General features: G+C 39.4%; 2 protein-coding genes across 4 annotated transcripts in view; both read right to left on the minus strand.

The window, feature by feature from the left end:
- GPR156 (G protein-coupled receptor 156) overlaps positions 1-26,915 on the minus strand; it is a 118,377-nt gene that overhangs the window by 83,164 nt on the left and 8,298 nt on the right. The window lies entirely within an intron of this gene.
- The window catches only part of LRRC58 (leucine rich repeat containing 58), a 77,581-nt gene continuing 67,163 nt past the window's right edge, over positions 16,498-26,915 (minus strand). The window contains exon 5 of the mRNA XM_045502167.1: positions 16,498-16,525. Coding sequence (XP_045358123.1) covers positions 16,513-16,525 — 13 coding nt within the window. The 3' untranslated portion in view covers positions 16,498-16,512. The remainder of the gene's footprint in view (positions 16,526-26,915) is intronic.

Here is a 26,915-nt window from a genome sequence, read left to right on the forward strand (position 1 = left end):
CACACACCAGTCTGACTGTGACCCCAGCGGTGGGCTGGGGGCAGACATCAGGTCTGATTGCGGCCCCGCCCACCAACGCAAGTTATTCAAGACAGCACAGGGGAAGTGCCCACAGTCCCACACCACTCCAGGGACTATCCAAAATGACCAAATGGAAGAATTCCCCTCAAAAAAAAAACGTCCAGGAAATAATGACAGCTAACAAACTGATCAAAAAGGATTTAAACAATACAACAGAAAGTGAATTTAGAATAATAGTCATAAAATTAATCACTGGGCTAGAAAACAGTATAGAGGACAGCAGAGAATCTATTGCTACAGAGATCGAGGGACTAAGGAACAGCCAGGAGGAGCTAAAAAATGCTATGAATGAGCTGCAAAATAAAATGGAGACAACCACAGCTCAGATTGAAGAGGCAGAGAAGAGAATAGGGGAACTAGAAGATAAAATTATGGAAAAAGAGGAAGCTGAGAAAAAGAGAGATAAAAAAATACAGGAGTATGAGGGGAAAATTAGAGAACTAAGTGATGCACTGAAGAGAAATAATCTACACATAATTGGTATTCCAGAGGAAGAAGAGAGAGGGAAAGGTGCTGAAGGTGTACTTGAAGAAATCATAGCTGAGAACTTCCCTGATCTGGGGAAGGAAAAAGGCATTGAAATCCAAGAGGCACAGAGAACTCCCCTCAGACATAACTTGAGTCGATCTTCTGCATGACATATCATAGTGAAACTGGCAAACTACAAGGATAAAGAGAAAATTCTGAAAGCAGCTAGGGATAAATGTGCTCTAACATATAAAGGGAGACCAATAAGACTCGTGACAGATCTCTCTACTGAAACTTGGCAGGCCAGAAAGGAATGGCAGGAAATCTTCAATGTGATCAACAGAAAAAATAAGCAGCCGAGAATCCTCTATCCAGCAAATCTGTCATTTAGAATAGAAGGAGAGATAAAGGTCTTCCCAAACAAACAAAAACTGAAGGAATTCATCACCACTAAACCAGCCCTACAAGAGATCCTAAGGGGGATCCTGTGAGACAAAGTACTAGAGACATCGCTACAAGCATGAAACCTACAGACATCACAATGACTCTAAACCCATATCTTTCTATAATAACACTGAACATAAATGGACTAAATGTGCCAACCAAAAGACATAGGGTATCAGAATGGATAAAAAAACAAGACCCATCTATTTGCTGTCTACAAGAGACTCATTTTAGACCTGAGGTCACCTTCAGATTGAAAGTGAGGGGATGGAGAACTATTTATCATGCTACTGGAAGTCAAAAGAAAGCTGGAGTAACCATACTTATATCAGACAAACTAGACTTTAAATTAAAGGCTGTAACAAGAGATGAAGAAGGGCATTATATGATAATCACAGGGTCTATCCATCAGGAAGAGCTAACAATTATAAATGTCTATGTGCCGAATACGGGAGCCCCCAAATATATAAAACCATTACTCACAAACACAAGCAACCTTATTGATAAGAATGTGGTAATTGCAGGGGACTTTAACACTCCACTTACAGAAATGGATAGATCATCTAGACACGTGGTCAATAAAGAAACAAGGGCCCTGAATGATACATTGGATCAGATGGACTTGACAGATATATTGAGAACTCTGCATCCCAAAGCAACAGAATATACTTTCTACTCGAGTGCACATGGAACATTTTCCAAGATAGATCACATACTGGGTCATAAAACAGCCCTTCATAAGTATACAAGAATTGAGATCATACCATGCATACTTTCAGACCACAATGCTATGAAGCTTGAAATCAACCACAGGAAAAAGTCTGGAAAACCTCCAAAAGCATGGAGGTTAAAGAACACCCTACTAAAGAATGAATGGGTCACCCAGGCAATTGGAGAAGAAATTAAAAAATACATGGAAACAAATGAAAATGAAAATACAATAATCCAAATGCTTTGGGATGGAGCAAAGGCAGTCCTGAGAGGAAAATACATTGCAATCCAGGCCTATCTCAAGAAACAAGAAAAATCCCAAATACAAAATCTAACAGCACACCTAAAGGAAATAGAAGCAGAACAGCAAAGACAGCCTAAACCCAGCAGAAGAAGAGAAATAATAAAGATCAGAGCAGAAATAAACAATATAGAATCTAAAAAAACTGTAGAGCAGATCAACGAAACCAAGAGTTGATAAACCTCTAGCCAGGCTTCTCAAAAAGAAAAGGGAGATGACCCAAATAGACAAAAGTCATGAATGAAAATGGAATTATTACAACCAATCCCTCAGAAAAACAAGCAATTATCAGGGAATACTATGAAAAATTATATGCCAACAAATTGGACAACCTGGAAGAAATGGACAAATTCCTAAACACCCACACACTTCCAAAACTCAATCAGGAGGAAATAGAAAGCTTGAACAGACCCATAACCAGCCAGGAAATTGAATCAGTTATCAAAAATCTCCCAACAAATAAGAGTCCAGGGCCAGATGGCTTCCCAGGGGAGTTCTACCAGACATTTAAAGCAGAGATAATACCTATCCTTCTCAAGCTATTCCAAAAAATAGAAAGGGAAGGAAAACTTCCAGACTCATTCTATGAAGCCAGTATTACTTTGATTCCTAAACCAGACAGAGACCCAGGAAAAATAGAGAACTACAGGCCAATATCCCTGATAAATATGGATGCAAAAATTCTCAATAAGATACTAGCAAATCAAATTCAACAGCATATAAAAAGAATTATTCACCATGATCAAGTGGGATTCATTCCTGGGATGCAGGGCTGGTTCAACATTCGCAAATCAATCAACGTGATACATCACATTAATAAAAGAAAAGGTAAGAACCATATGATCCTGTCAATCGATGCAGAAAGAGCATTTGACAAAATTCAGCATCTTTCTTAATAAAAACCCTCAAGAAAGTCGGGGTAGAAGGAACATACTTAAAGATCATAAAAGCCATTTATGAAAAGCCCACAGCTAACATCATCCTCAATGGGGAAAAACTGAGAGCTTTTTCCCTGAGATCAGGAACACGACAGGGATGTCCACTCTCACTGCTGTTGTTTACCATAGTGTTGGAAGTGCTAGCATCAGCAATCAGACAACAAAAGGAAATCAAAGGCATCAAAATTGGCATAGATGAAGTTAAGCTTTCACTTTTTGCAGATGACATGATATTATACATGGAAAATCCGACAGACTCCACCAAAAGTCTGCTAGAACTGATACATGAATTTAGCAAAGTCACAGGATACAAAATCAATGTACAGGAATCAGTTGCATTCTTATACACTAATAATGAAGCAACAGAGAGACAAATAAAGAAACTGATCCCATTCACAATTGCACCAACAAACATAAAATACCTAGGAATAAATCTAACCAAAGATGTAAAAGATCTGTATGCTGAAAACTATAGAAAGCTTATGAAGGGAATTGAAGAAGATATAAAGAAATGGAAAAACATTCCGTGCTCATGGATTGGAAGAATAAATATTGTCAAAATGTCAATACTACCCAAAGCTATCTACACATTCAATGCAATCCCAATCAAAATTGCACCAGCATTCTTCTTGAAACTAGAACAAGCAATCCTAAAATTCATATGGAACCACAAAAGGCCCCGAATAGCCAAAGGAATTTTGAAGAAGAAGACCAAAGCAGGAGGCATCGCAATCCCAGACTTTAGCCTCTACTACAAAGCTGTAATCATCAAGACAGCATGGTATTGGCACAAAAACAGATACAGAGACCAATGGAATAGAATAGAAACCCCAGAACTAGACCTACAAAAGTATGGCCAACTAATCTCTGACAAAGCAGGAAAGAATATCCAATGGAAAAAAGACAGTCTCTTTAACAAATGATGCTGGGAGAACTGGACAGCAACATGCAGAAGAATGAAACTAGACCACTTTTTCACACCATTCACAAAAATAAACTCAAAATGGATAAAGGACCTGAATGTGAGACAGGAAACCATCAAAACCCTAGAGGAGAAAGCAGGAAAAGACCTCTCTGACCTCAGCCGTAGCAATCTCTTACTTGACACATCCCCAAAGGCAAGGGAATTAAAAGCAAAAATGAACTACTGGGACCTCATGAAGATAAAAAGCTTCTGCACAGCAAAGGAAACAACAACAAAACTAAAAGGCAACCAACGGAATGGGAAAAGATATTTGCAAACTACATATCGGACAAAGGGCTAGTATCCAAAATCTATACAAATCAAAACCACACTCAGATATCACCTCATGCCAGTCAGTGGCCAAAATGAACAAATCAGGAGGCTATAGATGCTGGAGAGGATGTGGAGAAACGGGAACCCTCTTGCACTGTTGGTGGGAATGCAAATTGGTGCAGCCGCTCTGGAAAACAGTATGGAGGTTCCTCAGAAAATTAAAAATAGACCTACCCTATGACCCAGCAATAGCACTGCTAGGAATTTATCCAAGGGATACAGGAGTGCTGATGCATAGGGGCACTTGTACCCCAATGTTTATAGCAGCACTCTCAACAATAGCCAAATTATGGAAAGAGCCTAAATGTCCATCACCTGATGAATGGATAAAGAAATCGTGGTTTATATACACAATGGAATACTACGTGGCAATGAGAAAGAATGAAATATGGCCTTTTGTAGCAACGTGGATGGAACTGGAGAGTGTGATGCTAAGTGAAATAAGCCATACAGAGAAAGACAGATACCATATGGTTTCACTCTTATGTGGATCCTAAGAAACTTAACAGAAACCCATGGGGGAAGGGAAGGAAAAAAAAAAAAAAAGAGGTTAGAGTGGGAGAGAGCCAAAACATAAGAGACTGTTAAAAACTGAGAACAAACTGAGGGTTGATGGGGGGTGGGAGGAAGGGGAGGGTGGGTGATGGGTATTGAGGAGGGCACCTTTTGGGATGAGCACTGGGTGTTGTACGGAAACCAATTTGACAATAAATTTCATATATTAAAAAAAAAAATAGACCTACCCTATGACCCAGCAATAGCACTGGTAGGAATTTACCCAAGGGATACAGGAGTACTGATGCATAGGGGCACTTGTACCCCAATGTTCATAGCAGCACTCTCAACAATAGCCAAATTATGGAAAGAGCCTAAATGTCCATCAACTGATGAATGGATAAAGAAACTGTGGTTTATATACACAATGGAGTACTACGTGGCAATGAGAAAGAATGAAATATGGCCTTTTGTAGCAACGTGGATGGAACTGGAGAGTTATGCTGAGTGAAATAAGCCATACAGAGAAAGAGAGATACCATATGTTTTCACTCTTAGGTGGATCCTGAGAAACTTAACAGGAACCCATGGGGGAGGGGAAGGAAAAAAAAAAAAAGAGGTTAGAGTGGGAGAGAGCCAAAGCATAAGAGAGTCTTAAAAACTGAGAACAAACTGAGGGTTGATGGCGGGTGGGAGGGAGGGGAGGGTGGGTGATGGGTATTGAGGAGAGCACCTTTTGGGATGAGCACAGGGTGTTGTATGGAAACCAATTTGACAATAACTTTCACTTATTGAGAAATAAATAAATAAATAAATAAACAAACTGAAAAAACAACAACAAAGTACTTTGGCCTCAGGTTACCCACTAAAAGAGATAAGACAGAACCACAGGCAAATGCATAAAAAATATATCTATTCAAACCACCACCACCACCGACAGCATTGTACTAGATAGTCACTAAGAATCCTTCTGGCCCCAGTGTTGCCTGAGGTATTAGTTCCCCATTAGCTATGTGAATATAGGCAGCAGATACACAGATAACTATAAACAGCAGGGAATGTAAAATGCATTTTTAATTGCCTTTGAATGCACTGTGTTATGTTCTGTTAGCAGGTTTACAAACATCCTGAGTATGGGGCACTTATACTAATAGCAAAATTCACTTCCATTCCCTGAGCATGTACTGCTCTTCCTGGGGGTAGCAGGCAGGTGCAGACAAAGGCAGAAAGGATTCAACCTCCCTCAAGAACTACCTGCCACATAGATCTACACACAGGAGATGGCTCAGAGCTGCAGATACTTTCTAAGAGAGCATAAGTATGAGATTAGGGTGGGAAAATATTGCATATATAGGAACAGATGTTTGGTCAGGGTTAAGTCACAGAATGGTGGAGCAAGAAGCAACCACAAATATCATAAAGTCTAACCTCTTCATTTTATGGGTTGAGGAAACAGCCCTCAGAGGTTGAGAGGCTCAGAATCACCTAGTGTAGGAAGAGAATCTAGGTCTCCCAAGTTCAGTACTTTTTCTATACTACTTTAAAAACCTTTAGGGGTGCCTGGGTGGCTCAGCTGGTTAAGCGTCTGACTCTTGATTTCAGCTCAGGTCATGATCTGGTGGTTCATGAGATCAAGCCCTGCATTGGGCTTCAGCACGGAGCCTGCTTGGGATTCTCTCTCTCCCTCTCTCTCTGCCTCTCCTCCTCTTCCAATCTCTCTCTCTTTCTCTCAAAATAAAAACAAAAAAAAAAAAATGCCAAAACAACAACAAGGAAGTTGTGGTTGGCCTTTCACACTTTGGGACAGCTGAGCAAGGCCTGAACTTGGGGAAGTAGGCAGGGTTGTAGGGGTAAGAGCTCTAGGGCTGCTGTTAGCAGATTGTGGAGGAGGTCCAAGAGAGAAAAGGAACACAGTGGAAGGAGAAAGAATATTCTCTTGGGAGATAATAAGTTTTGGAAGAACTTGTACATTTTCTCTCCAACAATGTAAATAAGATTTGAATTAATCTGCTTCTCGGAGTCTCTGATTTGCCATATAAAAGAGGAAGAAATGGTTAAGTTTCTTTTTGAAGACTTTGAGGTGCCTCCAATTAAGTTTCATGGTTTCTGAGTGATTATCCCTAAGACCCTGGGGCAGGGCCCATGTAGGGAATCTTGATTTACTGGAGGAAAGGTGTGGGGGGGGTGGGGGGGAGAAATGGCTGCTGCAAACACATCCTTCTTAGGGGATTTTAAAAGCAGAATGAAATCACTGGGTGTCCCTTGGCAGGGATGGGGTGTGGGCGGGGAGTGAGGAAGGGGAGTGGACTTGATTCACTCCCTTAGTCTGGTGTGGATCTCAGAGAAAGCAGAGCTTTGGGATCCTTGGGATTTGTATGAATTCTCGAACTATACCACCATTCTTTCCTAATAATCCCTGTATCCCAAAGCCTCTCTCTTCCTGTGCTTCCTAGCCCACAGTGATCTTTCAAAAATCTGGAGAACATTTTTGCTCAACATTATAGCGGGCTATCCTGAGCTTTTAGTTTCATATTACTTGTAATTTTCTTCTACTAAACCTGATTTCTCCCTTTGCTATATAGTGTTTAAACGTTTCTGGCTACTTGACAGAATTACAGTGACTCAGACTAGCTACTAGATTCGGTCCACTATAAGATATAGGAAACAGTGTTGTAAGTAGTAAGTTTACTTTAAACAGTAGGTCAACTGAATACAGGGCACATCCCAGGGCCCCTGGGCCAATTCAACCCTCAATGCCAGTACTTGGAGTTTGGCTTCACTTTATATATCCTCGGACCATTGTCAGTAATAAGTGGCACTGGAATGGATAATACTGAGGCTGAATTTAAGTCTCAGATACATCATTTTCCATATGTGGTGACTTAGATTAGTCACTTCTCCAATTCTTAGCCACCTCCTCTATGAAATGAGGATAATACTATCTATACCTCATAGGTTTTGCTAATGATTAAATCAAATGGGATGTATGGGATGTATGGAAACATAACTGATATACACTAGATCATCAATAAATATTGATTTATACAGAAGGGTCATTTGTACAGAAGACTTGAGGGTGCATAACTGAGGTTATCCATCTTGTTCCTCTAAATACTGTAACAGAATTCCAAGTTCTGAATCATTAATATCTTCTAACATTACAATCTTTATACTATAATGATCTTTATACTATACTTACAATTAGATTTTGTAAGAATAATGAATTATATATCCTCAATGGATATATATCCTCAATGGCAAAGACCATGTTCATTAATTCAATAAATATTGATCAACTATTATGTAATAGTCACTGTGCTAAGAGCTAAGGATGCTGCAGGGAACACGCCAACATGGTCTTGCTCTAGCACCTAGCATGGTGCCTGGTACATACTAGGCAATCAATACATATTTGTTGAGGTAGACCCAGAGACATTTTCAAGACATCACGGAGCACAGGAGTCCTAGATGTCTAGGAACAACCCTTAGGATCATCTAGAGACTTCTATAAGTCAGGAGAAGCAGGAGGTTTGATTCGCGGAGGGCTAGAACATCCCCCTCTGACTACAGTGGGAGCATCTCCTGCTTTTAGAACCCTGCCCTGATGTGTTTTGCTGACTCTCTCTGTGCTCTCAGTTATAAGCTGGCACAACCACACACAAACTGGGCAGTGAGTCCCAACTGCCTTATAGACAGAATCTAGAGACCCCTTATAGACGGATCCTGGAGACCTGTTAATATTCCACACTACTGCCAGGGACTGGAGCTGGGGATTAAAGAACCACCACCACTCCCCTTAAAAAAAAAGGCAACACTAAAAACAACATACTAAAACCCTCACCAACTTCTCAGAGTTGCATTGTTACCTAAAAGCACTTACGTACTATTATGCAAATTATAAGTGCATGATTTCCTTAAAAACCAGTCACAAATGTCAAATGGTGCTCATTAATATGCAATAAAATTCTCATTTGAAAACTATTAAGAGGGGCGCCTGGGTGGCGCAGTCGGTTAAGCGTCCGACTTCAGCCAGGTCACGATCTCGCGGTCCGTGAGTTCGAGCCCCGCATCGGGCTCTGGGCTGATGGCTCAGAGCCTGGAGCCTGTTTCCGATTCTGTGTCTCCCTCTCTCTCTGCCCCTCCCCCGTTCATGCTCTGTCTCTCTCTGTCCCAAAAATAAATAAACGTTGAAAAAAAAAAATTAAAAAAAAAGAAAAAAGAAAAAAGAAAACTATTAAGAGCCAAGAATGAATTCCACTTGGCTGCCCTCCTTTAATGAGAACTGCTGTGAAGTGCTCTATGCTATTACTCATCAACAAACAGTAAGGTGTCACAACAAAGCAAGCTTCAGAAGGCTACAGGAGGACTTGAGAAAATGATCATTTGACACTTCAGAGGCTAGTTTTATTTTTAAAGTTTTATTTATTTATTTATTTATTTATTTATTTATTTATTTATAAGAGAGAGTGTGCACAAGCGAGCTCACAAACTGGGGAGGTACAGAAAGAGAGAGGGAGATACCAAATCTAAAGCAGGCTCCAGGCTCTGAGCTGTCAGCACAGAGCCCTACGTGGGGCTCGAACCCACAAATCGTGAGATCATGACCTGAGCTGAAGCTGGATGCTCAACTGACTGAGCCACACAGCCTCCCCCAGAGGCTAGTTTTAAACAGCTCAATTCTATGCTGCTACAGCTAAGACTTCTCCTTTGGGGTACTCAGAACAGAGGCTTAGTGAACTCATTAACCTACCTTACAAATAGAGCCTTGGTGACACTGAGTACTCCTTTAAAGGATGTTTGTGAGGGTGCCACACAGCTGGAAAAAGGTAAATAAAACTTTGTTCCTGAGGTTCAGTCAGTTGGGGAGACTGAATGTTCTCCTCCTCAAAAGAAGTGGAGGGGTGTCTGGGTGGGTCAGTCAGTTGAGTGTCTGACTTGGGTCATGATCTCACAGCTCGTGAGTTCGAACCCCACATTGGGCTCTGTGCTGACAGCTTGGAGCCTGGAGCCTGCTTTGGATTCTGTGTCTCCCTCTCTCTCTGCTGTCTCTCTCTCTCTCTCAAATAAAAAATGTAAAAATTAAAAAAGTGGAGCTCCAAGGCCTTTGGAATTACTGGGGCTCATCCCTGAAAAGCCTCCTGGTCAGAATTTTTAGGAGTGAACTTTCATGCTGTGTCTCTAAACTCCAGTTTCAGCTGGACACTGATTTTCTCTAAACTGTTGCTCCGTGTTGCTGTGCAACCCAGTATACTTGTGTGAGAGCAATTCGGCCTGTGAGGATAAAGAGATGGAAAATATAAGCCAACAAATTAGACTGTTCCTTCTGTAGCCACTTCCTTAATTAACAAATGTCCTAAATGTGGCCTAGAAGCAGGGGGTAGAGAATGGGCCCTTCTAGGTATATTTTGACTCAGTGGTTATCAAACTTGTACATCAGAACCATTTAGAGAGCTCCTTCAAAAACACTGATTGCTTGCCCCCACTTCCAGAGTTTCTGAATCAGTAGGGCCTGAGAATTTGCATTTCTAGTAAATTCCCAAGTGACGCTGTAGCTGTTGATCTGGGTATCATACCATGAGAATCCCAGTCCAACTAAAGGAAACAGAGCTTTCATCAAAGTTTAAACCACACAAACCCTTGGAATAATCTGGAATTTATTACTCCAAGCTGCTGTGATAAGGCTCATGTACACAGTTCGAGTCATTTGACTTGTTCACTAGAAATTAATTTCAGAGAAGTACTGTTGAGAAATTAGACCCTTAGAACAGCACTCAGTTCTTTCATTCTTTAAACCAAGATTCTTAAGTATTTTTTTGGACATGAGATACTGGTGAAAGCTATAGACCCTCTCCTGAGAAACGTGCAAATATAGAGTATTTTACATGCCAAACCACAACCTCAATCATCCCAAGTGAAGAGGCTCATTTCAAACTACAACTTAGTTGAATCCAGGGATAAAAGAAAGTTGTTTGTTTGTTTGTTTGTTTTTACTGAAATATAGTTAACACACAATGTTACATTAGTTTCAGGTATACAACAACTCTATGCTCTATGCTCACAAGTATAGCTACCATACAACTTTATTACAGTACCACTGACTACATATTCTCTACGCAGTACCTTTCATCCCCATGACTTCCATAGCTGAAAACCTGTACTTCCCACTCCCCTTCGCCCATTTTGCCCATCTTCCTACCCACCTCCCCTCTGGCAAACACCAGCTTGTTCTCTGTCTTTGTGGGTCTTTTCCTGCTTTTTTATTCATTTGTTTTGTTTCTTAGATTCCACATATAAGTGAAATCATATGGTATTTGTCTTTCTCTGTCTGATTTATTTCACTTAGCATAATAACCTCTAGCTCCAACCATATTGTTGCAAATGGCAAGATTTCATTCTTTTCATGGCTGTGTAATATTCCATTCGTGTGTGTATGTGTGTGTGTGTGTGTGTGTGTGTGTGTGTGTGTGTGTATTACATCTTTTTAATACATTTATCTATCAATGGACACTTAGGCTGCTTCCACATGTTGGCTATTGTAAATAATGCTGCACTAACATGGGGGTGCATTTATCTCTTAGAATGAGTGTTTTCATTTTTTTTAGCTAAGTACCCAGTAGTGGAATTACTGGATCATATGGCACTTCTATTTTTAATTATTTTTAGGAACCTCCATACTGCTTCCAGAGTGGCTGCACCAATTTATTTATATTCCCACCAACAGTGCACAAGGGTTCCTTTCTCTCCATGTCTTCACCGATACTTATTTTTTGTCCTTTTGATATTAGCCATTTTGACTGCTGTGAGGTGATATTTCGTTGTAGTTTTGATTTCTATTTCCCTGATGTTGATCATCTTTTCATGTGTCTGTTGGCTATCTATATGTCTTCTTCAGAAAAATGTTTAATCAGGTCCTCTGCCCATTTTTTAACTGAATTGGTTTTTTTGGTGTTGAGAAAAAAGTTTTTAATATTTTTTCTTTATATTGTTCTCATAAATAAAATATTTCATTGTGGCTACCCAAAAATAAAGCAAGGTACACTAAGATAATAAGAGCTAAGACAAACTTTGTCACTAATTAAAATATTTTAATAAAAACTTCTAATATGTTTATTCTTTAATACAATAAGCTTTGCCATTTATTAGAATTGTATTTTTATTCTTAAGATAATTACTGACATAAATGAGTTAAATATCTATTATGTTACTATTTGTTTTATTTTTCCAACTTGTTCTATGTTCCTTTTATTGCATTTTTTTTTTTTGCTCTTTTGCTCTCTCATTTTCCTATACATTAGCTTTTCAAAAACAACTCTATTGAGGTACAAATTCCATGTAATAAACTGCTGATATTTAAAAGTGTCAATTTAATAAATTTTGACTCATATATATATATGTGTGTGTATATATATATACACACACACACATATATACCTGTAAAACCATTCTTGTACTCAAAATAATGAATAGGTAGTAATAGTCTCAACTTTGTTCCTTAAAAGATAGTTGTTTTTTCTTGTATTGATGTAATGAATCACATTAATTGTTTTTGCAGATATTCAACCAGCCCTGTATCCCAGGTATAAATCCCACTTCGTCGTGGTGAATAATTTTTTTAATGTATTGTTGGATCCGGTTAGCAATACCTTTGTTGAGGACTTTTCCATCCATGTTCATCAGGGAAATTTGTCTATAGTTCTCCTTTTTAGTGGGGTCTCTGTCTGGTTTTGGAATCAAGGTAATGCTGGCTTCATAGAAAGAATTTGGAAGCTTTACTTCCATTTCTATTTTTTGGAACAGTTTCAAGAGAATAGGTGTTAACTCTTCCTTAAATGTTTGGTAGAATTCCCCTGGAAAGCCATCTGGCCCTGGACTCTTGTATTTTGGCAGGTTTTTGATTACTAATTCGATTTCCTTACTGGTTATGGGTCTGTTCAGATTTTTTATTTCTTCCTATTTCAGTTTTGGTAGGGTATATGTTTCTAGGAATTTGTCCATTTCTTCCAGATTGCCCATTTTATTGGCATATAATTGCTCGTAATATTCTCTTGTTTTTATTTCTGTTGTGTTGGTTGTGATCTCTCCTCTTTCATTCTTGATTTTACTTATTTGGGTCCTTTCCTTTTTCTTCTTGATCAAACTGGCTAGTGGTTTATGAATTTTGTTAATTCTTTCAAAGAACCAGCTTCTGGTTTCATTGATCTGCTCTACTGTTTGTTTGGTTTCGATAGCATTAATTTCTGCTCTAATCTTTATTATTTCCTGTCTTCTGCTGGTTTGGGGTTTTATTTGCTGTTCTTTTTCCAGCTCCTTAAGGTGTAAGGTTAGGTTGTGTATCTGAGATCTTTCTTCCTTCTTTAGGAAGGCCTGGATTGCTATATACTTTCCTCTTATGACTGCCTTTGCTGCGTCCCAGAGGTTTTGGGTTGTGGTGCTATCATTTTCACTGACTTCCATATACTTTTTAATTTCCTCTTTAACTGCTTGGTTAGCCCATTCATTCTTTAGTAGGATGTTCTTCCGTCTCCAAGTATTTGTTACCTTTCCAAATTTTTTCTTGTGGTTGATTTCAAGTTACATAATGTTGTGGTCTGAAAATACGCACGGTATGATCTCAATCTTTATGTACTTACTTAGGGCTGATTTGTGTCCCAGTATATGGTCTATTCTGGAGAACCCTCCATGTGCACTGGAGAAAAATGTATATTCTGCTGCTTTAGGACGAAATGTTCTGAATATATCTGTTAAGTTCATCTGGTCCAGTGTGTCATTCAAAGCCACTGTTTCCTTGTTGATTTTTTGATTAGATGATCTGTCCATTGTTGTGAGTGGGGTGTTGAAGTCTCCTATTATTATGGTATTACTATCAATGAGTTTCTTTATGTTTGTGATTAATTGATTTATATATTTGGGTGCTTTCACATTTGGTGCATAAATGTTTACAATTGTTAGGTCTTCTTGGTCTATAGACCCCTTGATTATGATATAATGCCCTTCTGCATCTCTTGATACAGTCTTTATTTTAAAGTCTAGATTGTCTGATATAAGTATGGCTACTCCAGCTTTCTTTTGTTGACCATATGATCCTTACAATAGATGCAGAGAAAGCATTTGACAAAATACAGCACCCTTTCTTGATAAAAACCCTCAAGAAAGTAGGGATAGAAGGATCATACCTCAAGATCATAAAAGCCATATATGAACGACCCAACACTAATATCATCCTCAGTAGAGAAAAACTGAGAGCTTTCCTCTTAAGGTCAGGAACAAGACAGGGATGTCCACTCTTGCCACTGTTATTCAACATAGTATTGGAAGTCTTAGCCTCTGCAATCAGACAACACAAAGAAATAAAAGGCATCCAAATCAGCCAGGAGGAGGTCAAATTTTCACTCTTCGCAGATGACATGATACTCCGTATGGAAAGTCCAAAAGATTCCACCAAAACACTGATACATGAATTCAGAAAAGTTGCAGGATATAAAATCAATGCACAGATATCGATTGCTTTCCTATACACCAACAATGAAGCGACAGAAAGAGAAATCAAGGAACCGATCCCATTTACAGTTGCACCAAAAACCACAAAATACCTAGGAATAAATCTAACCAAAGGGGTGAAAAATCTATACACTGAAAACTATAGAAAGGTTATGAAAGAAACTGAAGAAGACACAAAGAAATGGAAAAAGATTCCATGCTCCTGGATAGGAAGAAAAAATATTGTTAAAATGTCAATACTACCCAAAGCAATCTACATATTCAATGCAATCCCTATCAAAGTAACACCAGCATTCTTCACAGAGCTAGAACAAATAATCCTAAAATTTGTATGGAACCAGAAAAGACCCCGAATAGCCAAAGCAATCTTGAAAAAGAAAACCAAAGCAGGAGGCATTACAATCCCAGACTTCAAGCTATACTACAAAGCTATAATCATCAAGACAGTATGGTACTGGCACAAGAACAGACACTCAGATCAATGGAATAGAACAGAGGACCCAGAATGGACCCACAAACGTATGGCCAACTAATCTTTGACAAAGCAGGAAAGAATATCCAATGGAATAAAGACAGTCTCTTCAGCAAGTGGTGCTGGGAAAACTGGACAGTGACATGCAGAAGAATGAATCTGGACCACTTTCTTACACCATACACAAAAATAAACTCAAAATGGATGAAAGACCTCAATGTAAGACAGGAAGCCATCAAAATCCTCGAGGGGAAAGCAGGCAAAAACCTCTTTGATCTTGCCCGCAGCAACTTCTTACTCAACACGTCTCCAGAGGCAAGGGAAACAAAAGCAAAAATGAACTACTGGGACCTCATCAAAATAAAAAGCTTCTGCACAGCAAAGGAAACAATCAGCAAAACTAAAAGGCGACTGACAGAATGGGAGAAGATATTTGCAAATGATATATCAGATAAAGGGTTAGTATCCAAAATCTATGAAGAACTTATCAAACTCAACACCCAAAAAACAAGTAATCCAGTGAAGAAATGGGCCAAAGACATGAACAGACACTTCTCCAAAGAAGACATCCAGATGGCCAACCAACACATGAAAAAATGCTCAACATCACTCATCATCAGGGAAATACAAATCAAAACCACAATGAGATACCACCTTATACCTGTCAGAATGGCTAACATTAACAACTCAGGCAACAACAGATGTTGGCGAGGATGCGGAGAGAGAGGATCTCTTTTGCATTGTTGGTGGCAATGCAAGCTGGTGCAGCCACTCTGGAAAACAGTATGGAGGTTTCTTAAAAAACTAAAAATAGAACTACCTTACGACCCAGCAATTGCACTACTAGGCATTTATCCACAGGATACAGGTGTGCTGTTTTGAAGGGACACATGCACCCCCATGTTTATAGCAGCACTATCAACAATAGCCAAAGTATGGAAAGAGCCCAAATGTCCATCGATGGATGAATGGATAAAGAAGATGTGGTGCACACACACACACATATATATATACACACACACATATATATGTGTATATACACACACACACACATATATATATATATGGAGTATTATGGAGTATACACACAATGGAGTATTACTTGGCAATCAAAAAGAATGAAATCTGGCCATTTGCAACTACGTGGATGGAACTGGAGGGTATTATGCTAAGTGAAATTGGTCAGAAAAAGACAAAAATCATATGACTTCACTCATATGAGGACTTTAAGAGACAAAACAGATGGACATAAGGGAAGGGAAACAAAAATAAATAAAAACAGGGAGTGGGACAAAACATAAGAGACTTTTAAATATGGAGAACAAACTGAGGTTTGCTAGAGGGGTTGTGGGAGGGGGGATAGGCTAAATGGGTAAGGGGCATTAAGGAATCTACTCCTGAAATCATTGCTTCACTATATGCTAACTAATTTGGATGTAAATTTTAAAAAATTAAAAATAATGTTAAAAAAAAGAAAAAAAAAGAAAGGTGTTTTGGCTATTCTAAATACTGCACATTTTGACATGAATTTTAGAATGAGGTTATCAATTTCTACAAGAATATCTGGGATTTTGATTAGGACTGCATTGTATCTATAGATGAATTCGGAGAAAAAACAAAATCTTAGCAATATTAAGTCTCTATCCCATTGTCTTGGCTTAACTGGTACAACAAAATACGATAGACTAGGTGGCTTATAAACAACAGAAATTTATTTTTCACAGTTCTGGAGGCTGGAAGTCAAAGATCATGGTCCAAAATGGTTGAATTCTGGTGAGAGCCCTCTTCCAGTTTGCAGATAGCTGACTTATTGCTGCATCCTTACATGACGGAAAGAGAGTTACTTAGTTCTCTGGCCTTTTCTTAAAAGGGCACTAATCCCATTTATTTTTATTATTATTGTTAATGTTTATTTTTGAGAGAGAGAGAGAGACAGAGTGTGAGCAGGGAAGGGGCAGAGAAAGAGGGAGACACAGAATCCAAAGCAGGCTCCAGGCTCTGAGCTGTCAGCACTGAGCCCAACGCGGGGCTTGAACTCACAAACTGTGAGATCATGACCTGAGCTGAAGTCAGATGCTTAACTGACTAAGCCACCCAAATGCCCTTGCTAATCCCATGTACAAGGGCTCCATCCTCATGACCTAATTAGTTCCCAAAGGCTCTGCCTCCAAATACCATCACATTAAGGACTAGATTTTAACATATGAATTTGAGGGGGACACAAACATTCACTTCATACCATCCATGAACAAGGCATATCTCTCCATTTATTTAGGTCTTCTTGCTCTAAGAAAGGTTTTGTAGTTTTCAGTGTATAGCTCTTGAATAATTTTTATCAGATTTAACCCTAAGTATTTCATATTTTTGATGCTAATATAATTTTTAAAAATTTTTTAAATATTTAATATTTTTGAGAGAGACAGAGACAGGATGCAAGTGGGTTAGGGGAAGACAGAGAGGGAGACACAGAATCCAAAGCAGGCTCCAGGCTCCGAGCTGTCAGCACAGAACCTGACGCGGGGCTCAAACTCACGAACTGTGAGATCATGACCTGAGCTGAAGTCGGACGCTCAACTGACTGAGCCACCCAGGCGCCCCACTAATATAAGTTTTACTTTCAATTTTTATTGTTTAACACTATAGAGATATATATAGATAGAAATATCTATATATATCCACAATTGATGTTTATATATTGATATTGTATTTTGTAACCGTGTTAAACTCTTTTAATAGCTACTAGAGCAGCTCTTTTGCAGATTCTATTGAATTTTCTAAATAGATGATCAGGTCACATGAAAATAAAGATGGTCTTACTTCTTCCTTTCTAAACTGGATGGTTTTCATTTATTATTATTTTTCTACCTCATTATAGTGGCTAGGGCTTCCAAGAACATGTTGAATAGAATTAGTGAAGTAGTCATCATTGTCTTGTTCTCGATCTTAGGGAGAAAGTATTTGGTCTTTTATCATTAAATATGTTAGATGCAGATTTTCCATAGATTCCCTTTATCAGATTAAGGAAGGTTTTTTTTTTTTTTGATGTTTTATTTATTTTTGACAGAGAGAGAGACAGAGCATGAGCGGGGGAAGGGCAGAGAAAGGGGGAAACAGAATCTGAAGCAGGCTCCAGGATCTGAGCTGTCAGCACAGAGCCCGATGCGGCGCTCGAACTCACAGACCATGAGATCATGACCTGAGCCGAAGTGGACGCCCAACCGACTGAGCCACCCAGGTGCCAACCCCCCACTTTTTTTTAAGAAGATATAAGTTTATTGAATACACTGCAAGTGAGTAGTGGCAGAACAGCAAAGGAAAGACTGTCTGCCACCAGGCAGTGGCAGGGGACCAGAGTTAAGGGGGGAAACTGAGAAAGTATGGGAATATATAGAATTTTCCTTTTTTGGTACTTGTGCCTGGTTGTAAGCAGCCCATTGGTCAGCTAGGGCTTATGAATATTTCAAGGTGGGTCACCTAATGAGCCCGTTTGCATTCAGTTCAGTAGTCACTGTGTGCTCTTTTACCTTACTCAGGTTTCCACTGCTCAAGCCTGTTTGGCCTAAAAGCAACATTCCTCCACATTCCTCCCTGACAGACTGACAATGACAAATATTTGGCATTTGGGCAAAGGTCTCATCTTTAGTAGCTGCTTCATGCTGGACAAGGGAGGATTTGCTGTCCCCACCTAAACTTGTGGGCCCATCAGGGGTTTTGTGCAGTTCGAGACCAGAGCATGGTATTATATTAACATGGTTATAGGCAATGTGAATGAAATTCCCTGGTGGCCAGGTCCATGGGATTTAGGGAGAGGGGACCCTCTGATGGTATGGGCCGGAATCCTTGTTGAGTTATCATTCATATATGGAATTGTTGGATTCATTCAGACACGTAGGAACATATTTTACTTGTAGATCAAGATACTGGCTGGATCTGCAAGAACAAAGGAAAAAAGCAGAGGCAGGGCAGCAGGGCAAGGGTGCAAAAGAACCAAGATGGCTGAGAGTCAACCAGTGTCAGGAAAGGATCCCAACTGAGTGCACAATATATGCAGATTTTCCCTGGACAAGCTTTCACTGCCAACTCCGTGACATACTGGGAATGGAGACCTCAGGGGAGTGAGGTGGGAGGGGAGGGGAGGGGAGGGGAGGGGAGGGTAGAGGGGAGGAGAGGAGAGGAGAGATGAGTCCTTTGCCAGGTAGTCTGACCTCAGGTAGTCAGACCTTCAGGCCACACTGGGGAGCCAAGCCATCCTGGCCAGAAATATTCAGTTGTCTGAGAAGTACCAGGGTTAGACCTCTGAAGGGTGGAAAAGAGAAGGGAGAGGGAGGGAAGGATCCCTCCCCAAAGGGCAAGAGGGGAAATCCTTCACTCTTTCAGGCAAGGACAGTCCAGCTGGTTCCCCCAGGACTTCTGATCCTCACTGAGAAGTAACCTCAGCCTGATGTTGTCAGTTCCCCAAGGAACACCAGAGTCGTCCACTGAAGGAAAGTCCTGAGAAATTCCCAGAGAATCCAAGGAAAGTCCTAGGCTAGCAGAGCGACCAGTATGGGCTCCACCAAATGTAAGGGAAACCAATTGGATGTAGGCCAGCAGTGCAGGTGGTGAAAGAATTCAACAATTCACAAAGGAGACAGAAGTTTATCGAAAACACTATGAGAGAACAGCAGTTAGGACAGCAAAGGAAGAGACTGTAAGGAAGTTCTCTATTCCTAGTTTGCTGAGACTTTCTTCAACAGATCTGGGCTTTCCCATTGTCTAATATTTCTTGAATGAACTTTTGTAGTTTGTCTCTTTCAAGGAATTTGTTCATTTTATCTAAGTGGATAGAATTATTAGAATAAAGTTTTTATAATATCTGCAAAATGTGTAATGATGTCACCTCTTTAATTTATAACACTAGCAAACTGTATCTGCTCTTTTTTTATCCTATCAATCTGGCTAGAGGTTTACTGCTTTTATTGATAGTCACAATTAATCAACATTTGCTTTCATTGATCTCTACTTTTTTTTTTTTATCTGTTTGTTATCCATTTTATTGATTTCTGCTCTGATATTTATTACTCTCTTCTGCTTCCTTTAGGTCTCATTTGCTCTTTTTTATTCTAGTTTCTTAGCATGGAAGCTGACAATATTGATTTGAGACTTGTCTCTTTACAAACCCTTAACCACTATAAACTAAGTACTGTTTTTGATACTTTTCACTTTCATTCAGTCCAAAATAATTTGATTTCCCTTTTGATTTCTTCTTTGACTCATGAGCTACTTTTTTCAAGTTTATTTATCTATTCTGAGAGAGAGAGAGAGAGAGAGAGAGTGGGAGTGAACGTGTGCACGAGAAGGTGTGGGAAAGAGAGAGAGAGAGAGAGAGAAAGAATCTCAAGCAGGTCTTGTGCTGTCAGCACAGAGATAGATGCAGGGCTTGAACTCATAAACTGTGAAATCATGACCTGAGCCAAAACCAAGAGTGGGATGCTTAACTGACTGAGCTACCCAGGTGCCCTGCCTGACTTGTGAGCTATTTTGAAGTGCATTGCTTATTTTCCAAACATTTGAATATTTCTGTTATTGATTTCTTTTTTTAAAGTGTCTACTTATTTATTTTGAGAGAGAGAGATCACATTGGGGAAGGGCAGAGAGAGAGGAAGAGAGAAAATCCCAAGCAGGTTTTGTGCTGTCCACACAGAGCCTGACACAGGGCTTGATCTCATGAACCATGAGATCATAACCTGAGCCAAGATCATAACCTAAGCCGAGATCATAACCTGAGCCGAGATCAAGAGTCAGATGTTGAACCAACTGAGCCACTCAGGCACACCTATCATTGATTTCTTAACTAATTGTATTGTGGTTAAGAATATACTTTGTATGACTTGAATCCTTTTAAATGTACTGAGAATTATTCTGGGGCCCAAAATATGGTCTATGTAAATGTTCCACATGCACTTGAAAACAATAGATATTTTGCTATTGATAGGTATAGTGCTCTATGAAGATCAATGAGGTCAAACTGATTCTGTTGGCTCCTTCTTCCATATCTTTAATTATTTTCTGTCTTCTTGTTATATCCATTACTGAGAAAAAGCTAATGAAATTTTGGACTACAATTGTGAATTTGTCAATTGCTCTTTGAAGTTGTATCATTTCTACTTCATGTATTTTGAAGTTCTGTTGTTAAATGTATATTTAATATTGTTATGTCTCCTTGACAAATCGACTGTCATTATGAAATTATTTTTGTTATCTTTAGTAATATCCTTTGCTCTGCAATCTAATATTGCTTTTCAGCTATACCTTGATTTTTTTTTTACAGTTTATTTATTTATTTTGAGAGAGAGAGAGAGAGAGAGAAGAGGAAGAGCAGAGAGAGAAAGAGGGAGAGAGAGAATCCCAAGCAGGCTCTGTGCTGTCAGCACAGAGCCCAATGAGGGGCCTGATCCCATGAACTGTGAAATTATGACCTGAGCCAATATCAAGAGTTGGATGCTTAACCAACTAAGCCACCCAGGCAAACCTCAGATATATTTTGATTATCAGTGTGTTAGCATAGTAAATCTTTCCCATCTTTTTCTCTAATCCATTTGTGTCATAATATATGAAATGTGCTTCTTGTACATAGTACATTGTTGGCTTTGCTTTTTTAAAATCCAATATGGCACTTTCTGTCTGTTAGCTGAGGTGTTAAGATCATTTACATCTAAAGTAGTTATTGGTATATTTAAGTTTAAATATATTTATTATGTGGCTATTGTCTTTTATTTGTCTCATCTCTTCCTTATTCCCTTTTCTCTCCTTTTCTGAATTCTCATAGGCAGATTCAGTATTTTTATGATTATACTTTATCTCTTTGTTGGCTGATTATTAGTATGCTTCTTTGTTTTATTTTCTTTGTGACTGTTTTTGTGTTTACAGAGATATCTTAATTTGTCACAATCTATCTTCAGATGATACCATATCACTTCACATGTAGTGTAACAATATACTTCCATATCGCCACTCAGTCTTTGTGCTCATCATCATATATTTCCTTTTACATATGTTATAAATCCCGCATTATTCTTTATTTTTATTTAAACTGACAGTTATATTTAAGAGAGGTTTAAATCTTAAGACAAATCATTACATAGTTACCATGTCTGGTGCTTTTTTTTTTTTTTTTTTTTTTTTTTTTTTTGGTATAGATTTATATTTCCTACTGATACCATTTTCCTTTTATTGAAAGAACTTCCTTTAACATTCTGGTACTGCACGTCTGTCAGTGATTAATTCTTTCAGCTTTTATATATCTGCAAAAGTCTTCATTTTGTCTTTGTTTCGAAAGATACTTTCACTGGGTATAGAATTCTAGGTTGGAAATGTTTGGGGTTTTTTCCAGTACTTTAAAGATATTTTTCCACTGCCTTTTTGCTTGCATTGCTTCTGATAGAGAAATCACTGCCATCCTTATCTTTGTTGAAAATATCTCACTCACCATCTCTTCAAATGTTTTACTGTGCCCTCACAGCTTCCAATTACACATAATATTAATTTCTTATTCCTCTAAATATTCTTGAGCTTTGTTCTAAGACATAGTTAATTGGGAATGGTTTGGCCCTATAGGGTCTTCTTTTAAGGTGTTAGGCAGAATCAGAGTAGTGCTCATTGTAGGGCTAATTATTCCCCACTGCTAAAGCATTATCTCTCAGAGCCCACTACCCAATACCCTCTGAGTTACTAGCTTTTTTAGTATGACCAGTGGGAATAGGCACTATTCATAGCCCTGTGTGAGCAGCAAGTACTGTTCCCCCTAATCCTTTTGAGTGGTTCTTTTTCTATCCCTAGGTAGCTTCCTTGTAGGCATGTGCTGACCAGTACTCAGCTTAATACTTCGTGTACTCTGTGATGATTTCTGGAATTCTCTCTGTTTACTCTCCACGTTGATACTCTGTCCCCTAAACTCCAGCTGCCTTGGTCACCCTGGAGTTGAAACTGTCTTCTCAACTCAAGGAGTCTGCATTCTCTCTTTCTGCACCATATTCTGGAAAATGTATCTTGGTATGCCTGCTTTTATTTTGTTTCACTGAATATCAGAAACCATATAATAAAAATACAGTAGTTCTGGGTCATTTTCTTTTCTCCAATGAATATGTTCTTTAGCTTCTGCTAGGGTACTATAATATAAACATATTACTTTAATCCAATCACTAACTGATCTGATTGGGAATTAGATTTCAATTTCAATAAGACCAGGTCTATTTCTCCACTAACTTCTTCTTCTCAGATATAGTCCTTTAGGAGTTCCAACTGAAAGCTTAGGATGTTTGTATTAGTCAGGGTCCTCCAGAGAAACAGAACCAATATTTTATATATAAGTAAAAGAGATTTATTATAAGGTTCTGGGTCATGCAATTAAGGAGGCTGAGAAATTCTGTGATCAGCTATCTGCAAGCTGGAGACCCAGGAAAGCTAGTAGTATAGTTTGAAGTCCTGCAAGCCAGAGAGCTGATAGTATACATGCCAGTCCAAGTGTGAAGGCCTGAGAACCAAGAGCGCCAAGGACAGGAGAAAATCAATGTCCTAGGTCAAACTGTCAGGCAGAGAAATTTCACCCTTCCTCTACCCGTTTGTTCCATTCAGACCCTCGATGGATTGGATGATCCTCCCCCACACTGGGGAGGGCCTACTGCTTTACTCAGTTCACCAATGCAAATGCTAATCTCTTCTGGAAACACTCTCACAGATATACCTCAAAATAATGTTTAGCCAGAAATCTGCGTATCCTGTGACTCATTGAAACAGATATGAAAGTCACCATCACACTGCTTTTCAGGCCCTTCCACCTTGGTGGACCACACTCCAACTTTTATCTCCCCAGCACAGTAAGACTGCAAGTAGCTCTGGTTAGTTTCTTGGCTTTTTTAGCATCTGCTTTGTTTGGCTTTTTTACCTTTTGGTCTATGCTACTTATAAATGAAAAGCAACTTGAAAGGAAAATTGTCTAGATCATTGGGCCTCTCTGCCTCTTTTCTTTTCATAATCAGGCATCTCATATCCTTGCTCGTTTAGTGTCCTAGAACTCCTTCCCCCCCTCACCCTACCCTGGCTCTTTCAAACTGTAGAATGTTCTGCTCAGCTTTTCTGACTCTTAGCAGCTGCTTTTTGCTTGGGTTCTTAGCTTCTCCTCACCTGCTACTTAGGAAAATGTCTCAAGGGAAAAGCAAACTACTATGCAGGACACTCACTGAGTTTCTCTTTATGAGGTCTTAGCTCTCAAGTTCTGGCTTCCTTACTGGGTCTCTTATACCCTCAAATAATTTTTTTTTTGTTTATTTACTTATTTTGAGCGACAGAGAGAGCATTAGCAGGGGAGGGGCAGAAAGAGGGCGAGAGAGGATCCCAAGCGACCTCTGTGCTGACAGTGCAGATCCTGACACAGAACTCCAACTTATGAACCATGACCTGAGCCCAAATCAGTTGGATGCTTAACCAACTGATTCATCCAGGTGCCCCTGTCCTCAAATAAATTTTTAAAATCTAGTTTTTTTAGGGGCTCCTGGGTGGCTCAGTCACTCGGCTTTGGCTCAGGTCATAAACTTGTGGTTCATGGGTTTGAGCCCCACATCGGGCTCTGTGCTGACAGTTCAGGGCCTGGAGCCTGCTTCAGATTCTGTGTCTCCCTCTTTCTCTGCCCCTCCCCCACCCACGCTCTGTCTCTCTTTCCTTCAAAAATAAACATTAAAAAATTGAAAATAAATAAATAAAGATTTAAAAATTTTTTTTTTAAATAAAATCTAGTTTTTCTAGATGTCCTCTATGGGAGCAGTAGCCAGATGCAGATGCTTAATGTCTTGTAATATATTTAACCTGAAAATATTTTTACTGACAAGACCAAACTGTTTAAAGATAATCTTTACAGACACAAATGACAGTGCAAACAGTATAAGATATAACTATCCTTACTATTAACTATGAGACCAATTAAGAGACATTACAGAATTCCTAAGTTATAAAAGACAAACCTATTATGGGGACTGGTTTTACTATCATTATTACTGGTCAGTGTGTATTTGAAAATTAAAAGTTTCTATAAAAGTATGTATTAACACAAAGGCTAATGTTTATTCTACAGGTTCATACATGCTCAAGCTAAAGTTAAAATTTCTCCTTAGAAATTAGTTGCAACAACTTCTATTCTGGTTTTCTTTTCTTCCTTTAGTTTTCAGTCTTGGGCATAGAAATCCATTTCAAAGCTACTGAGTAAAAGTTGCGACATGTGTTATAGGTGCCAATAGCAAAATGTTTGCTACAGAACTTAATTTCTTTCCCTCTTTTGCTAATGTTTGCATTCTGAACATAGACTCACAACTGGGTTTCTAATAAGAATTAGAGATCACAAATTTCTATAAAGTGTGTATGAGCTCCTAGGTCTCTGGTCACACAGCAGCCTTTAGCTGAGGGTTTTAAAATCTCGGGGCGCCTGGGTGGCGCAGTCGGTTGAGCGTCCGACTTCAGCCAGGTCACGATCTCGCGGTCCGTGAGTTCGAGCCCCGCGTCAGGCTCTGGGCTAATGGCTCAGAGCCTGGAGCCTGTTTCCGATTCTGTGTCTCCCTCTCTCTCTGCCCCTCCCCCGTTCATGCTCTGTCTCTCTCTGTCCCAAAAATAAATAAAAACGCTGAAAAAAATAATAATAAAATAAAATCTCATTTACTTCTTACTATTTTGTTAGTTCACATTTTATATTTTACTTGTGTGTACTCACCAGCTTCCCTTAGTGCTTCTCTGGTATTTTCTCCAGCCCTGGTGTGGTGGGAATCCCACTCCTCTCTGGTCTGGTGGACCAGATTAAAGTTTTACATGCAAACAAGAACAAAACTAAAAATGAAAGCCAAGTAGTGCTGGGAAGTTCGCTCCTAATACCAGGTTTGTTAAAAACCATTTGTTTAAAAATGTTCACATCTGTTGCTTGGCACTGATCCTTAAGCTCCAAGCCCCCTACCTTCTTAACTAATTAGCCTCATGTCAAGTAATCAGTTGTAGTTGATTGACTATGTACTCATAAAACTCCCCAAATCCCAAATCCCTCAAAATAGAGGGAGACAACTGCGATAGAATCGAAGAACTTTTCTCAATTCCACTGTTAAAGAAAAGGCATAAAAAAAGAACAGGGCAGATAAGGTGTTGTGAAAAAGCATTGCAACAGCCTATTTTCTCTGAAAGCCATCCCCCACCCCCACCCTGCAACTGATCACGCTGTTCCTACAACATATGAAGACCATGTATAATTCCACAGCATGGAATAAATGAGCAAGGGGAACTGTGAACACTCTGGCCAACCAGAAGCAATAGAGACACAATGCAGCCAAGACATTACAGACCCCATTTCCCACTGAGCTAATATAATCCACACTTGGCAAGGAGGAGTTCTCACTGCAGGACTCTCTTGCCTAAATACACAGGCTTCCCTGGTGAAAGGCAGTGGGAGAGGGGGAAAGAAAGACAAAAGAAGAGAGGCAAACAATTGCTGTAGGGGAGCCCCACAATGAGAAGTAAAATTGTGTGTATTCCCTTTGACCCAGAAATGCCAGTTTGGGGAATCTTCCCCTGGAAATGGAAACCAAAGTGTAAGGATAAATGTAAAATGTTTACTGTGGCATAATTTGTTGTATATACATTAAAAAAACCCCAACAACAACCAGAGGAAAAACTGGACTATCTATCAATACAGAAATAATGGGAAAAATTATGGAACATCTACAAAGGAATATTAAGTAGCTATTAAAAATAAGAAATTGGGGGTGCGCTTGGGTGGCTCAGCCAATTGAGCGTCTGACTTTGGCTCAGGTCATTATCTCACAGTTCGTGAGTATGAGTCCCACATTGGGCTCTGTGCTGACAGCCTAGAGCCTGGCTTCAGATTCTGTGTCACCCTCTTTCTCTGCCCCTCCCCTGTGCATGCTCTGTCTCTTGAAAATAAACATTAAAAAATTTTTTGTTAAGTAAGAAATAGGGGGCACCTGGGGGCTCAGTCGATTAAGTGACTGGCTCCTGATTTTAGCTCAGGTCACGATCTGATGATTTGTGAGATCAAGCCCCACATGGGGCTCTGTGCTGATGGCGCAGAGCCTGCTTGGGATTCTCTCTTTCCCTCTCTCTCTGCCCCTCCTCCGCTCATTCTCTCTCCCTCTCTCTCAAAATAAATAAACATTTAAAAAAAGAAATTGGATCAATTAAATT

This window comes from Leopardus geoffroyi, chromosome C2, assembly GCF_018350155.1.
Source record: "Leopardus geoffroyi isolate Oge1 chromosome C2, O.geoffroyi_Oge1_pat1.0, whole genome shotgun sequence".
Taxonomy (NCBI): Eukaryota; Metazoa; Chordata; class Mammalia; order Carnivora; family Felidae; genus Leopardus; species Leopardus geoffroyi.